The 16,422-nt window shown below is 50.0% G+C and overlaps 1 protein-coding gene across 11 annotated transcripts in view; it reads right to left on the bottom strand.

Moving 5' to 3' along the window:
* SLC9A5 (solute carrier family 9 member A5) overlaps window positions 1–16,422 on the bottom strand; it is a 44,742-nt gene that overhangs the window by 5,580 nt on the left and 22,740 nt on the right. For 7 of the 11 annotated variants that reach the window (XM_037742285.1, XM_037742287.1, XM_037742284.1 and 4 more), the window contains 14 exons: window positions 14,984–15,286; window positions 12,689–12,852; window positions 12,421–12,499; window positions 11,978–12,155; window positions 11,218–11,438; window positions 10,794–10,996; window positions 10,474–10,563; window positions 10,306–10,376; window positions 9,443–9,572; window positions 8,237–8,325; window positions 7,952–8,078; window positions 2,836–3,006; window positions 2,237–2,303; window positions 1,117–1,254 (listed from right to left, as the gene is read on the bottom strand). In XM_037742285.1, the coding sequence (XP_037598213.1) occupies window positions 1,117–1,254; window positions 2,237–2,303; window positions 2,836–3,006; window positions 7,952–8,078; window positions 8,237–8,325; window positions 9,443–9,572; window positions 10,306–10,376; window positions 10,474–10,563; window positions 10,794–10,996; window positions 11,218–11,438; window positions 11,978–12,155; window positions 12,421–12,499; window positions 12,689–12,852; window positions 14,984–15,286 (2,031 nt within the window). The remainder of the gene's footprint in view (window positions 1–1,116; window positions 1,255–2,236; window positions 2,304–2,835; window positions 3,007–7,951; window positions 8,079–8,236; window positions 8,326–9,442; window positions 9,573–10,305; window positions 10,377–10,473; window positions 10,564–10,793; window positions 10,997–11,217; window positions 11,439–11,977; window positions 12,156–12,420; window positions 12,500–12,688; window positions 12,853–14,983; window positions 15,287–16,422) is intronic. The other 4 variants (XM_017539288.2, XM_017539289.2, XM_017539290.2 and 1 more) reach the window with 4 other exon arrangements.

Below are 16,422 nucleotides of genomic sequence, written 5' to 3'. Positions count from 1 at the left end.
AAAACTCTGTCTCAAAAAAAACAAAAACAAAAACAAAGAAAAAAAACCCTGGGTGCAGTGGCTCACGCCTGTAATCCCCACACTTTGGGAGGCCAAGGTGGGCGGATCACCTGAGGTTGGGAGTTCGAGACCAGCCTGACCAACATGGAGAAACCCTGTCTCTACTAAAAATACAAAATTAGCTGGGCATGGTGGTGGTGCATCCTGTAATCCCTGCTACTCCAGAGGCTGAATAAGGAGAATCACTTGAACCCAGGAGGCAGAGGTTGCAGTGAACTGAGATACCATTGCACTCCAGCCTGGGCAACAAGAGTGAAACTCCATCTTAAAAAAAAAGAAAAAAAAAATCAGCTGGGTGTGCTAGTACACACCTGTAGTCCCTGCTACTAGGGAAGCTGAGCTGGGAGGATCACTTGAGTCCTGGAGATCAAGGCTGCAGTGAGCCATGATCATGCCATCAAGCAATTCGTGATCCAGCCTGGGTGACAGAGTGAGATCCTGTCTCCAAAAAAAAAAAAAAATTCTGGTAATGCAAGAATGGCATCAAAGAAAAGAAAAAAAAGAAAATGTTGAGTGTGGTGGCTCACGCCTGTAATCCCAGCACTTTGGGAGGCCAAGGCGGATGGATCACCTGGGGTCAGGAGTTCGAGACCAGGTGTGATGGTGCACATCTGAAATCCCAGCTACTTGGGAGACTAAGGCAGAATTGCTTGAACCCGGGAGGCAGAGGCTGCAGTGAGCCAAGATCACACCACTGCACTCCAGCCTGGGCGACAAGAACAAAACTCTGTCTAAAATAAAATAGAATAAAATATTTTAAAAGGCTGTGGGCTTTGGAATCAGATGGCTCAGGTTCAAATTCTGGTTCTGCTATGTGATGCTTGACAAGTCATGAGTCCCTTAGGCTGTATGAGCTCAATTTCCCCATCCTGGTTGTTGTGAGGGTTGAGTATCATTTATGTCAGGCATCTGATATGAAGAAGATGCTCTGCAAATGCTGGCTGGTGCATAAACTGGTGAATAGAAAAAGGGAGTTGTCTGGAGTAGAGGCCATGAGTGAAGAGAAAGGAAATCAGCTTGCTCCAGAGGGAAGGGGAACAGGGAGGAAGGCATTACCTGAGACCTTGCCCTCTTGGAGAACCTCACTGGTGGCCCGAGCCACAAAGATGATGCCCTCATCGTCTTCCTTCTCTGTCTCTGAACTGTCGCTGTCCTCCTCCTCCTCCTCAGACTCCACGGTTAATATCACAGCAGCTGGACAGAGACGAGCAAAGTCAGGTGGCCTGGGCTGGCAGCTGCCTCTTGGGACTACACAGCCCCAAGCCAGCTCCGTCCCCCTAGGCAGAACACACATTGGCAGAGACACCTACTTTCTCCTCTGGCTGTTTCAAGCACTGGCCTAGGAGGTGGTGACTTGGGAGAAAGAGAAATGACACTGCAGAGCCCAAGGAGGCAACCAGAGGAAGCTAAGTCTGTAGAGGAAGCCATGAGGACCACACTTTCCATCTCCCCCATCCTTTTTTTTCAGCTCCAAATCCCATGATCCACTGGAAACATGAGCACTTGGATTGCTGGAAGTCCCATTAACATTCAGATCATACAAAACTGGCTTTGTAGCCAGGTTCAGTAGCTCATGCCTGTAATCCCAACACTTTGGGAGGCTGAGGCAGGTGGATTACCTGAGGTCAGGCATTCAAGACCAGCCAGGCCAACAAGGTGAAACCCTGTCTCTACCAAAAACACAAAAAAATTAGCCAGGCATGGTGGCATGCGCCTGTAATCCCAGCTACTTGGGAGGCTGAGGTAGGAGAATTGTTTGAACCTGGGAGGCAGAGGTTGCAGTGAGCCAAGATGGCACCACTGCACTCCAGCCTGGACACCGGAGTAAGACTCCATCTCAAAAAAAACAAAACAGAACTGGCTTTGCAGATAGTATAGTGGGCCCCAGGGTCCATCCATCCTCCAAGGCCCAGACCAAACTCCCCCTTCTCCATGACACCTTTTCCAAGTCCTCGGGGCCTGTAACCCTTAGTTAGCAATCAGATGCCTCCTGTCACTCATTGTCTAATAACTGCTTTGAACATTTCCAAGTTGGAAATCAAGTCCCTGGGGGAAGAGCCCCAGCTCATGGTGCTTAAAATGCACCCTAGAGCAGGTCCTCCAGGATTCTGGCTGGTGAGCCCCAGCCCTTTCCCTCCTTCCTCCCATCCTCAATCCCACCCTACTCCCTGCTTGCCTGTGTCCTGAAAGCCCAGGTCTCGAGGTTTCCCATTTGTAGCCTCAGCATTCGCCACACCATCCTTCTAAGGACCAAGAAAGAAAACCTGAGCCTCTGGCCCCAGCTCCCCACCCCAACCCTGTCATTTAGTGGGGTCAACAGGAGGACAAGTTTTCCTAACCCAGCAGGGGAGGGAATTTGTGTCAGTCCCACTGGTTCTACAACCCTTGGCCAACCAGGCAAGAATTGTAGAGTCTGAGTGAACCATGCCCCAAAAAGAAATCTGGATGCATCAGCCTGGGCTGACTTAGGGGCTCATGGAGTTGCCCCTCAAAGCAATCTCCTTTTCTCCTGTCTTTTTCATTTTTGGTAGGAGCTCCTGCTGCCTCCCAGCAGGTGACCACATGGCCAAGAGGCTGCTCCCCCTCTGAAGGTCTCACCTTACCCCTCTGGGGCTCTAAGAACATCTAAAAGGGAACCCAAACTGCTACAGTCATCAAGTGCCTAAGGACTATCCAACTGTGGGTCCCCCTAAGCTGGATCCTAACACTTGGGAGCTCAAAACTGCATGCTATCAGCCTCCAGCTCCAAAGAGGAGTCCCTAAGAGAAGACATGCCTTCCTACGGCCAGTCTTGCGGGGTCGTGGCTTGCTCTTGGTGAAGCAGATGTTGTGCTTGGTGGATTTAAAGGACTCCAGCCGCCGCTTCATGTTCTGCTGGAAGACCTCCTTGTCCTGCCGCTCCTGCGCATCCTCTGAGATGAAGTGGCGACTGCAGCTGGCTTTGTACTGGCAATGACAGCCCCACCTCGCTATAAGGCCAGATGCCTTGGCCTCCCACAGGAACCCCAGGCCACAGCCCCAACATATTCAACACAAGTCCTGCCAGCCCAGCTTTTCCAGAATTAACAATGGATTGAAAAACAAAACAAAACAAAACAAAATACAAGAGGAACCCAGCCAGAGACTCTGTGTTCTCAATTCCCTGGGAGAAGCTTCCCTTTATCCCAGAACTTCTTCCCCCAAACCTGGCCTTCTCCATCCCTTGCCATCCTTTCCTGATTCTCTCTGATTTGAAGGTGACCCTCTGTCTTGTTCCAGTACTGTGACAACATGGGGAACATTTTCTTCTTTCTACCTCCATTGATCTGAGCTTTGCCCACATGCCCAGCCTCCCTGCTCCTTTCTGGCTACACAGGATCCTTTCTCCAGCTGGATTCTCCCATCTAGCCATTTCTACAACCACCACCATGATATCCTGTGCTGCATTTTGAACTTTCATTAACTATCTCCCCTGACACCCTGGACCTTCTCAGTCCCAATAATTAAGGCTCACCCCTATCATCTGCTCTTTTTTTTTTTTTTTTTGAGATGGAGTTCTGCTGTTGTCACCCAAGCTGGAATGCAGTGGCACAATCTCTGCTCACTGCAACCTCCGCCTCCGGGGTTCAAACAATTCTCCTGCCTCAGTCTCCCGAGTAGCTGGGATTACAGGCACCTGCCACCACACCCAGCTAATTCTTGTATTTTTAGTAGAGATAGGGTTTCACCATATTGCCAAGCTCGTCTTGAACTCCTGACCTCAGGTGATCTGCCCACCTTGGCCTCCCAAAGTCCTGGGATTACAGGCATGAGCCACTGCACCTGGCTATGCTCTTTTTAACTCTCATAAAGACCAAGCCCACTACACACTCACCTAGACTGCCTCTACCTCTACCCTCCCTGCTTAGCACCTTTTCATCATCTAGTGGTAATCCACTGAAATACTGCCCAGCACCTGCCAGATAAGCTTATTTTGCCTCACATCCCAAGTCTGGTCCCTTTATCTCATATTTTCTGCTTCCCTGAACCAGTTATAAGAGCCCCCTTCAAGTCTTCCATCTGCCCTCCTCCTCTACCTATGCACCAGGAGGCACCCTCTCTCCTGGGATGAAGGGGTCCATCTCCTTCACAAGGCTCATTGCTGCCCAACTCTGGCCTCCACATGGTTCAGTTCCCCGCTTCCTGCCTCCAGCAGTTCCTGCTTCCTCCTGTTTCTCCACTCTCCTGTATCTTCACCCCTTCCCTCACCACTTGGCTGCTTCCCCTCAGTTTTCAAACTCCTGCCCTTACCTCATTAAAGAACGTCTCCCTATGAACACTATTGTCTCCTTTTTGCTGCCACACTTTTATAAGTTGATTCTGACACTTTCTCTCCTACTTACCACTTCCTTAAATACCAGAAATGCAACCCCAGGGTCCACAACTCCACAATGCTGCCTTCTCGCTGGTCACCAGTGTGGTGGGCTCTGCCTCTGCACAGCATCTAGCCCTCTTTCTGCCCCAGGCCTGAGAGACCACCTGCCACTGCTTCTCCAAGGGTTCCTGTCTTTGGCTCTCCTTCCTTTTCTCCCATGTGTATTCCTCAGTGTTATCTTTAGCCCTCCTCTCTCCCCAGGAAACACTCTCCCCAGAGAACTTACTCATTCTGTCCGCCCCAGCTATCCCAGTGATATAGACCTGTGGTTCTTGAATATCAGTCATCAGACCAGCTGCATTTGAATCACCTGGGCAACTTAGTAAGAACACAGATTCAGTCAGGCTCAGTGGTTCACACCTGTAATCCCAACACTTTGGGAGGCAGAGGCGGGCAGATCACCTGAGGTCAGGAGTTCAAGACCAGCCTGACCAACAAGGAGAAACCGTCTCTACTAAAAACACAAAATTAGCCAGGCATAGTGGTGCATGCCTGTAATCTCAGCTACTCAGGAGGCTGAGGCAGAAGAATCACTTGAACCTGGGAGACGGAGGATGCAGTGAGCAGAGATTGCGCCATTGCACTCCAGCCTGGGCAACAAGAGCGAAACTCCATCTCAAAAAAAAAATAATAATAATACAGATTCTTAGTTCCACTCCAAACTGCAGAATCAGAATCTTTAGGTTAAACCAGGAAGTTCCCCAGCGGATTCTGTGGTAGCCAGGTGACAAAACCTGATATAGATTGCTTCCAAATCTCTCTCCAGCCCTTATCTATTAAACTATAATCTTATCTTTCTAACTGCATACTAGATATCTCTGTCTCCCTCTAATGATATTTCTATGAAGAACATGATAAATTGTGGATTGTGTTATCATACTAAGTGGATTCAGAACTGGTTAAGTTACCATACCCCGAAAACGCTTGATCCATGTCAGACTGGAGGAAAGTCTTTAGTAGCATGCCACAAGGTTCTGTCCTTAGCTCTATCCTGTTCAACATGTTTTTGTTGATTTGGATGAATACAAAGTTAACAAGCTTAACAAATTTTCAGATGATATGAATCTAAGAAGAAGACATTTGGTGGCAGACATGGGAACCAAACAATGGGATGATGGGCTAAAGCAAATAAGATGACATTTAACAGGATATACACAAACTTATTCCAGATTTTTAAAAAACAGACTAAACTGATTGGACTGAACCCACTGACCATTCTTATATATACACCACACACACACACACACACACACACACACACACACACACACTCCAAACCAAATCATCATGTATTTCCTGATGTGACACCACAGAAAATATATAGCATACCTATTGAATGTCCCTGAATCTGATCAGGCCTCTAGATTTGACAACCAGGAAATATAGGGAATGGAGGAACATGAAACAACACCACTCGAATACAGTCAGCAAAATCTAGAAAATGTGCAATTCTCCAAGACAAAGTATCCAGTTTCTTCAATAAATAAATAGCAAGGGAGATAAAGAAGGGAGAAAGAACCATTATAGATTTTTTTTTAATGAAGAGACATATTTCCCAAATGCTAAATATGGATTTAATTTGGATCCTGATTTGAGCATCCAGCTGGAAAAAAGATATTTATTGAATACTGACTGGATGTAAGAGTTCTTGCCACTTAGAGAGACATACTGAAATATTTTGAGATGATGTGATAGGATGTCTGGAGTTTTTTTTAAGATAAAGTGTGGGCGGGATGTGGTAGGGCTATAGAATGTAATAGAATTAATCATGAACTGATTTTTCAGAGCTGGTTGATAGATAAATGAGTTATTTTATTCTCTCTACTGGAATTTTGAGTAAGAAAAAGGTTTTTTAAAAACTCCACAGGTTGGGATGAGACAGGTTCTGACAACCATTAACTGAGGCAAACCTGGGAGTTTAGCAGATTCTAAGGACAATATGAGGTCCCAGGGTGGTAAGCCAAGGCTGGAGGGATCTTGGGCTATGGGAAGAGAAATAGCAAGTTCTAGAACTAGAATGGTGAGAGAGCTTCTAGGCCCTTCCCTGGCCAGCCACAGCTAGAGTAGCAACTTCCATTCTGGGTCCTGTTTTTTTTTTTTTTTTTTTGAGACGGAGTTTCGCTCTTGTTTCTCAGGCTGGAGTGCAATGGCGCGATCTCGGCTCACGGCAACCTCCGCCTGCTGGGTTCAGGCGATTCTCCTGCCTCAGCCTCCTGAGTAGCTGGGATTACAGGCACGCGCCACCATGCCCAGCTAATTTTTTGTATTTTTAGTAGAGACGGGGTTTCACCATGTTGACCAGGATGGTCTCGATCTCTTGACCTTGTGATCCACCTGCCTCGGCCTCCCAAAGTGCTGGGATTACAGGCTTGAGCCACCGCGCCCGGCACCTGGGTCCTGTTTTTTAAGTCCAGAGAAGACACACCAGGAGGCAAGAGATGCTGGCCCGAAGGCAAGAGAGCCTGTAAAATGGAACTGTCTTGAAACCTTGGAAGATTTATTCTGCAGAGCTGCAAAGAGTCAAATCAGGACCAGTGGGTGCAAGTTAAAGGAGGCCAATTCTGTTTCCACAGTAGGAAGAGCTTTGACTATTAAAACTGCCAGAACTGGTGATGTCTGGCTTCCCATTTTAGAAAGGTGCAAGGTAATGGCTTGCTGCCCTCTTGTGGGGTTGCAACAGATTCTCTCCTGGATGGGCTTGGCCTTTCCAGCCGAAAAGCTTCATGATCTGCGTTGGACTAACTTCCATTTTTTAAAACAGATGCCCACCTTCCACAGGCTAAGCTGATCTAGGAGACTTCCTCAGTGCTCCTGCTTCTGTCTGTGACCCCATCATTCTCCAGTGACCCTCAAGGCCCCCAGTACTCTGTCTTCTCTCCCCATCAAGGCCAATCACACCACCCAGCCCTAATCCATGACATTTCACTCCAGCTTCCCAACTGGCTTTCCCAGCTTCTCAATTCACCCCCTCCAATTTGATCTGCATTCTGCTACCAGAGAAGGTATTCTTAAACGTGCTTGTATTAGGACAACCCTTTCTCCAAAAAATAAAAATAAAGAAGAGGTTTTTTATTACTGATGAAACCCACACCCTTTTTTTTTTTTTTTTTTTTGACATGGAGTCTCACTCTGTCACCCAGGCTGAAGTGCAGTGGTGTGACCTCAGCTCACTGCAACCTCTGCCTCCTGGATTCAAGCGACTCTCCTCCCAAGTAGCTGGGATTACAGGCACGTGCCACCATACCCAGCTAATTTTTTATGGTGTTTCACTTTCACCATGTTGGCCAGGCTGATCTCAAACTCCTGACCTCAAGCGATTCCCCCCTCCTTGGCCTCCCAAAGTGCTGGGATTACAGGCGTGAGCCACTGCGCCCAGCTGAAACCCACACTCTTTAGCTGGGCATCTGCAGCTCTCTAACAACCTGGTGCCAATTGCCTCTTAAGCTCTCCCTAGACCACCTCCACCCCCTCAAAATTCTGATGCCTGCCTGCTCTCACCCTACGGCGTGGCTTGTAGAGGCCTCCGCAGAGCAGATGATGCATCACAGCATCCTCGCGATCCCGGCCGCTGCGTACCGTGTCAATCACCTGCAGATCCAGACACGCTCCACTGCCACTCTCCCTCCTGCAGGAGACAGGGGACACGTGCTGGGGAGGGGGCAGATGGCATAGGCCAGAAGAAGGGCAGATACAAAGGTGCTGACAAATCTTCCCCAGAAGGGATTCAGAGAGAGGGCCCAATGGAGATGAGTATAAGGAAAGGGAAAGGGCTCAAGGACTCACAGCAGGTTGGTGACAGAAGTCTCTGCCATGGAATTGCGGCTGGGCATAGAGGGCAGAGTGAGACCTGTGGAAGACAAGACGTGGCCTCCCTAGAGGCGTCAAGACCAAGGTTAGCCAGCAATCAGATGGAAGGTGGCCCAGGAGTCAGGGGCAATACAGGAAATAATAATAACGAACACTTAGTTTACTCTTTTGACATGCCAGGTACTGTGCTGGGCACTTTACATATTGAATCCACAAATTCTGTGGCATAGGTACTCTTACGCCTACTTTCTATTTTTATTTATTTATTTAGAGATGGAGTCTCGCACTGCAGCCCAGGCTGTAGTGCAGTGGAGAGATCTCGGCTGACTGCAGTCTCTGCCTCCTGGGTTCAAGCAATTCTTCTGCCTCAGCCTCCCAAGTAGCTGGGACTACAGGTGTGCACCACCATACCCAGCTATTTTTTTTTTTGTATTTTCAGTAGAGATGGGGTTTCACCATGTTGGCCCAGTTTGTCTTGATCTCCTGACCTCGTGATCTGCCCACCTTGGCCTCCCAAAGTGCTAGGATTACAGGTGTGAGCCACCACGCCTGGCCTATTTATTTATTTTTTATATCTGAGAGTCTCACTCTGTCGCCCAGGCTGGAGTGCAGTAGCATGATCTCAGCTCGCTGCAACCTCTGCTTTGTGGATTTAAGCAATTCTCCTGCCTCAGCCTCCAGAGTAGCTGGGATTACAGGTATACACCAGCATGCCTGGCTAGTTTTTGTATTTTCAGTAAAGACAGGGTTTCACCATATTGGCCAGGCTTGTCTCAAACTCCTGACCTCAAGTGATCCACCCACCTTGGGCTCCCAAAGTGCTGAGATCACAGGCATGAGCCACCATGCCCAGCCTCTTATGCCTGCTTTCCTACAGCTAAGGAAACAGGCTCAGAGAGTGTGACTTACCCAAGGTGACAAATTTGGAAGTGATAACAGTTGAGCCACATCTGCTGACTCCAGAATCCAGCTGTTTCCCACCTCTCTGGACTGCCTGCCAGACTCTGAATGTCAGCACCAGGCCCAGCTGCTTCCTGCAGCTAGCTGCCACTTAACCAGACCATGGAGCCAGCCAGGAATTCCCAGCTCCCTTCAGGACTGGCTGCTTGCCACCCCTTTCTGTCCTGCTCTGCTGCCCACCTGCCCACCCACCACCGGCCTACCTGGTAGCTGCTAGCCCACCTGGTCCACAAAGCTGATGGCATCCCGGATGTTGAGTCTGTAGTACACATCCCAGATCTGGTCCCGGATGCGGTAGGCTGACCGTCGCATCAGCAGCTGACTCAGGTATTTCTTGTCAAACTGCTCCCACCTACAGAGGATGCCAGGCCCGGCCCTGAGTCCCATTCCCGGCCCTGAGTCCTATTCCCAAGGTCTGGCCATGGGGCCCTTCCTCAGATGGGGCAAGGACACCATCAGTACTGGCTTGGCTTTTTAGATGTGGGCCTCAGCCAGGGAGAATCTCAAGGCTAGTCTCTGCCCTCATGGAATTTATAGTGTCATGGGAAAGGCTAACCATAATTGAAATTATTCCAAATCACTATAAAATTACAACCATGACAAGAACTACAAAGGATAATTGGAGAATATGACACAGATATGTCCTAGTCAGGGAGGCCAGGGAAGGCCTCCCTAAGGAATTGAAGCCTACAGTGAGTTGTGAAGGATGAATTGAAGCTGAGTAAGTGAGAGGGAGGTGAGGAAGTGTTCTAGTAGAGAGAGGGTCCCAGTAGCCAGGCTGGGGGAGCATCGTGAGTCCTCAGGCTCTAAGGTAGGGTCCATGGAATTCGCAGGCAGACAGTGAAAGATAGCAGAGCATGATGAGGCTAGAGTCTGGCAGTTGCCAGACCATGCAGGGCCAAGCAGGCCACACTGGGGAACCTTGTCTTAACCTGAGAGCACTGGGATGCCACTGAAGGGCTTCAGGCAGAGGTCACCCAGCCTGAACCTGGCTCTGTCCCTTCTCAGAAGTGTGGCACATCCCCCATGCTTCCCTGGCTGGTGGAGCTGCTGCTGCTGAAGGAGCCTCGGGGCAGCTCCCTCACCTGTCCCTCCAGTAGTGGTAGCCATGGTGCCCCACAACGTCCTCCACTGCAGCCAGAATGTGGTCAAAAGTCTAGAAGGGGGGGTGGGTAGGGGGACTGGATCAGGACTTTGCCCAAAATAGGAGATGGTCGAGAGGGACAGGTGAGGGCTGGGGTTCTGGTACCCACGTGCTCATGCAGCTCCTGGTTCAGGGTAGGTTTATGATGCTCACTCCTCTTCACCTTCAGCCATTTGACCAGTGGCTTGATGGTCAAGCCCTATGGACAGGCAAGAAGTGAGCCCTGCCCTATTCTTATTCAGTTCCCTGCTTCCTTTCTCTCCCCATAATGAGGCCTCAGCTTTGGTACCCCCACCCCACTTCACTCAAGATCTGGGAAGTCGGGGCCCTCCATCTCTCAGTGGGAAGAGGAGCCCTGTCCCATAGGCTCCAAGACTCCCCCAGGGCCTGCCCGACCCTCTCCCTACCCAGCCTTGTGGGCACTCCCACCTGCACGATGACTGTGAAGAAGACCACCACAATAGTGGTGGCTACAAAGTAGTCCTTGGCAGGGACCTTGGTCCTATCCAGTAGGATGACGAGAGCAAAGGCCACAGCCCCCCGCAGGCCCCCATAAGACATCACCACTTGGTCAATCTTGTCCAGAGGGACTAGCCGGAACTGATTCAGCACCCAGGTCTGCAGGACTACGCCTGCAGCGGGAGGGAGGCCAGTGGGAGCAAAGCGTTGGGAGTGGAGGACATAGGAGTGGATATTACCAAGTATCTGGGCTGAGGTCTAACAGGGGCTGGGACAGGTGAGCAACAAGAGGAGGCTTAGGAATTGACAAGGATGCGGACTCAGATGGGGAGATGAGCTGCAGGCAGGGGCGGGACAGGAAGGAGAGTGGGAAAGCAGAGGGTGTCAGCAATACCGAGGGCTCGGAAGAACAGGATGAAGATGAGGGTGCCCAGCACCAGCCCAGAATCCCAGGCCCACTTAGAAGAGTCCACAGCTGAGATGCCAAGCAGCATGAAGATGACAGTCTCAGCACAGCTGGCTAGAGTCTTCATTGTATATTTGACAGTCGTGCGTGACTTATGGGAGATGTTGGCCTCCACATACTTCTTACAGCCCAGGCCACACATGGTCACCCTGGGAGAGGATAGAGAGACAGGGAAAGTGGGGAAGGGTTCCAGGGGGGCTCAGCCTCTGTGGTTTGAGCATACCGCAGGAGAAGGCATTGCCCATCACAGGATGTCAGACTCTCAGAGCTGAAGCCCGGGTAGGCCTGAAGACTGAATGGTAGTGCTGGGCTTTGAGTCCAGATCTCCAGGCTTCCTACTCCATATCTCCTGGAGGGGAAGGTGGGAGGAACATGCTCTGACTAGCAGGCTCTCTGATGCAGCTTCTGAAGTGCTATGGCCTCCAGAGCTGGTGGCCCCAGGCCTTAAAGTTTACTTCTGGCCCATCCTACACCCAGAGGGTTTTTGGGGGCAGAGGACAGTTCTGGAGGCAACTCCTGGAATATTACCTGAGGTTTACTATCTCCCCAGGAGAGTTTGAGGCTCCCACTACCAAAAAGGGTAGGGGAAACCTAAGGACTCCTGAAGTTCCTGCCTGTGTCCCTATGAGGGAAAACCAACTCCAGTGCCCCCTCCCAGCTATCTGCCTGCAAGGTCCCCAGAACTCACGCAAGAATGGCGGAGAGCGAGGCCATTTCAGCAGTGAGGTAGGCTGCATAGGCGAGGAGGAAGACCAGCAGCGGCTCGATGATGCGGACCCGCTTGGTGAAGCGTGTGGTCAGGGCCAGGAGGAAGGCAAAGACTAAGCCCACGGCTGCCCCGCCCAGACTGACCACAAACAGGGAGGCTGGGGGAGGAGTGGGTTGTCAGCATGACCCCTGGCCTGGACCCTACCCTGGCAGGGAGTGAGGGATGATGCCCACCACACTCCCAGGGGCTCAAAATCCCAGAGCCAGGATCCCTGGCAAGCCCCTCCCAGACCCCTTTCTCTATAGAGGAGGGGAGATGAGGCAACCCGAATAGCCTCCTCTGTGCTGATATGGGGTGGGAGGGCCTCAGCAACCCAGGGAAGGCAGACCTCCAAAGCCAGCTGGGAGCGGGGAAATACTGACCGACTCCCTTCAGGTAGTCAGTGGCCTGCACGTTGGCAGAGCCCATCTCCACAAAGGAGTTGCAGACCTTGTACAGCACCTGAGTGAGAAGAGGAGAGTCAGCAGCGAGGCGGGAAGGCAGCAACTGGGACTGCTGGGAGACAGTGAAAGCAGACAGCATATATCTGCCCCAGGGGACCCATGGGACGGGTCTGAGTCTGTGCAGACCCCCAGTTGGTCAGACATGCAGCCTGGGGTCAGGGAATGGCAGCCAGCTGAGCATGCTCACCACGGTGACTGCATCGTTGAGCAGGGACTCGCCAAAGACGATGATGAAGAGAGTCTCATTGACGTGCACCTCCTCAAAGACAGCTAGCACTGCCACGGGGTCCACCGCCGAGATGAGGCTCCCAAACAGCAGGAAGTCCAATAAGCCAGCCTGCACCCTAGGGGCTATCGACCGACAGGTGTAGGACAGTCCAGTCACTGAGGACAACCCAGTCTCTTGCAGCATGCCCTTTAACAAGCCCAGGCCCCACCCCCCACTGATTCAATGAGGAAGCCCAGTGAGGACTTGGGATGGCAAAGACAGCATCGGCCTGCAGATCAGGAGACTTCAGTCAAGCTACCTATGCCTAAGGCCTGGCTTTGCCAATTACCAACTGTGTGATGCTGGTTCTGTCACTGTGATATGACCTACCTTAGCCATGCCTCCTCATCTGCCTGCCTCACAAGATTGTTTCAAAACTCAACCCAGCCATTTAGAATAGAGCAAAAGGCCAGGTGCGCCCCAGCACTTTGGGAGGCCAAGGCGGGCTGGATCACCTGAGGTCAGGAGATCAAGATGAGCACGGCCAACATAGTGAAACCCCATCTCCACTAAAAATACAAAAAGTAGCTGGGTGCAGTGGTGTGTGCCTGTAATCCCAGCTACTTGGGAGGCTAAGGCAGGAGAATTGCTTGAACTGGGGAGATAGAGGTTGCAGTGAGCTGAGATCGTGCCACTGCACTCCAGCCTGGGTGACAGAGTGAGACTCAGTCTCAAAAAAGATAAATAAATAAAATAGAATTAGGGAAAAAACACTGTAGCAGCAGTACTAATAACTACTAGCAAATGGAAATTGGCTGCTAACTGGATTTTTATTAGGGAGAATAATGAAAGAGTGCTTTCTCCCATACCTGTGGTTCCCAGCCAAAGGGATGTAACACAGTTCTCAGCAGGGGTGGAGGACTGAATAAAGTAAGAAAAGCACCTCAGGTGGGACTAGAACATGTCATATAAATTCTATGAGCCCCAGTTTCCCCATGTCTAAGCTGAGACTAATAACAATATCTACCTCGAAAATTTCCTTATTTAGCCAATGCCTAACACACAGTAAGCACCCAAAAGATATTATTATCTATTAGGATTACTACTGTTATTATGACCTGATGTACTCCCTTCCCTTCCTGTCCTAAATAGTGCGCTACCTCAATAGGGACACCAGGTGAGAGTCCTAGATAGCAATTGTAAACATCTTCTTGTAATACCTTGGAAAAAGTATGCATCATCAGCCTTCAGGGTTGAATGAATTTCTTGGATTAGGAAATAAAGAATGAGGTAACAAGAGAGGGCAACCTAGAGGCAAAGAGCCTCAGTAAAACAAAACTGAGGTCGGGCACAGTGGCTCATGCCTCTCATCCTAGCACTTTGAGAGGCTGAGGTGGGCAGATCACCTGAGGTCAGGAGTTCAAGACCAGCCTGGCCAACATGGTGATACCCTGTCTCTACTGAAAATACAAAAATTAGTGGGACGAGTGGGCACATGCTGGTAATCCCAGCTACTTGGGAGGCTAAGGCAGGAGAATCGCTTGAACCCAGGAGGTGGAGGTTGCAGTAAGCAATCATGACATTGCACTCCAGCCTGAGCAAGAGTGAGACTCAATCTCAAAAAAACAAACAACAATAAAATGGTCCTCTTCTGCTAACCTTGGACCTGACAGCAAACAAAAAAAGGGGTTCTATCTCCTTATACATTAAATGTGAAAAACTATACCCCAAAAGTGTTGCTATGAAGAGTCAATGAGATAAGTCAGAAGAGAAAACCCAGTGTAGTACCAGCATTTGATGCATTTATAATAGGTATTTATTTTTTAAATAATGAATTTCTTATAGACAATATGTAGTTAAGAAAAAATAATAATAAAAACAGAAAACCACCCTGACCTGGTCTGGGCAGAGCCAGGACAGTAGGCCCTTGCCGAAATGGTGCACAGCTATGCCTCAGGGGAGCAGGGCTGGCAAGTGGCAGTGTGGTAACAGAGGGCAGGAGGCAACAGAGTGGTAACGCAGGCTCCCCAGCCTTGGCAGCCTACACACAGCTAGGAGCCAGGCTCTTGCTCAGCTGTTATGCTGCAGAAGCCCAGACTGGCAGAGACTTAGATGAGGCCTGAAGCCCATTGGGAGCACTGCCTTGCACTCCAGTGGGAGGGACCTACGACAGAGCTTTCAGAGCAAGGCTCACACCAGCATGGACCTCTAGAGCTGGAGGACAGGGGAGGGGGGCAATGGGTCTGGCAAAGCCCAGGTCTTAGAGTCACTCACCCACAAGTCCAGCCTGCTGCAAGCCCCAGAGGGCAGCACCTGTTGTGAAGGCATTCCAGAGTGTGCCTACCACGGCATAGGTGAGGATGGCACCCAAGTTGTCAAAGAACAGCCTGCTAGGCATGAAATAGCCCGAGTCCAACACAATAGGAGGCAGCAGGAAGAGGAAGAAGGTACCCGGCTCCAGCTGGTACTCAGCTTTCTTGGCCACAGCCAAAACAATGCCCCCTAGCACCAGGCCCAGCAAAATCAGCAGGCAGCTCTCAGGGACCAGAGATGTTACTTTCCGAGACAGGTGAAACACTGCAATACAAAAAGAGGGCAGGGTGCATCAGTTTATGGAATATCCTCCCACACCCAGGCGTATACCCTCCCAGTCTTAGAAGGTTAGTCAAAGTCAGGATTCCTGACCCTGGGACCAAGGGAGGAGAAATATGCAAGACTTCTAGAATTTCCAGTCTCCAGGGCTACAAACCCTCCTCTGCAGTCAAAGTCATCTGTTTGTTAGTGTTTCTGTCACAACATGGTAATCTAGGTCTTTACTGCTTTTTCCTCTTCCTCTTCTAGAAATGTCCCTTCCTCTCTACTTTCATCCTCAGGGAACCTCACCTTTCTCTGACTTCCCTTATCCATAGCCACTATTTGAACCTCAGCAAATGCTACCCAGTATCTTTCTATATATAAAATAGCTGTAAAAATCAGGACCTTTGAAGTCAGACTGCTTGGATTCAAAGCCTAGTTCTGTAATCTTAGGGCAAATAACTTCACCTCTCTGACTCTCAGTTTTCTCATCAGCGAAATGGGAGTAAAAACAGTAATGATCTCATAAGATTATTGGGACCATTAAAAAAGATAATCTATAGGCTGGGCATGGTGGCTCATGCCTATAATCCCAACACTTTGGGAGGCCAAGGTAGGCAGATCACCTGAGGTCATGAGTTCCAGATCAGCCTGGTCAACATGGCGAAACCCTGTCTCTACTAAAAATACAAAAATTAGCCGGGCGTGGTGGCGGGTGCCTCTAGTCCCAGCTACTCAGGAGGCTGAGGCAGGAGCATCACTTAAATTTGGGAGGTAGAGGTTGCAGTGAGCCAAGATCATGCCACTGCACTCCAGCCTGGGCAACAGAGTGAGACTCTGTCTTAAGAAAAAAAAAAAAAAGGCCAGGTGGCGTGACCAGCACTTTGGGAGGCCAAGGCAGGCAGATCATGAGGCCAAAAGATAGAGACCATCCTGGCCAACATGGTGAAACCCCTTCTCTACTAAAAATACAAAAATTAGCTGGGAGTGGTGGTGCACACCTGTAGTCCCAGCTACTTGGGAGACTGAGGCAGGAGAATCACTTGAACCCAGGAGACAGAGGTTGCAGTGAGCCAAGATCACGCCACTGTACTCCAGCCTGGTGACAGAGCAAGACTCTGTCTCAAAAAAAAAAAAAA

This window comes from Cebus imitator, unplaced genomic scaffold (genome assembly GCF_001604975.1).
Source record: "Cebus imitator isolate Cc_AM_T3 unplaced genomic scaffold, Cebus_imitator-1.0 Scaffold118, whole genome shotgun sequence".
NCBI lineage: Eukaryota > Metazoa > Chordata > Mammalia > Primates > Cebidae > Cebus > Cebus imitator.
This window is presented reverse-complemented; position numbering and strand designations above follow the sequence as displayed.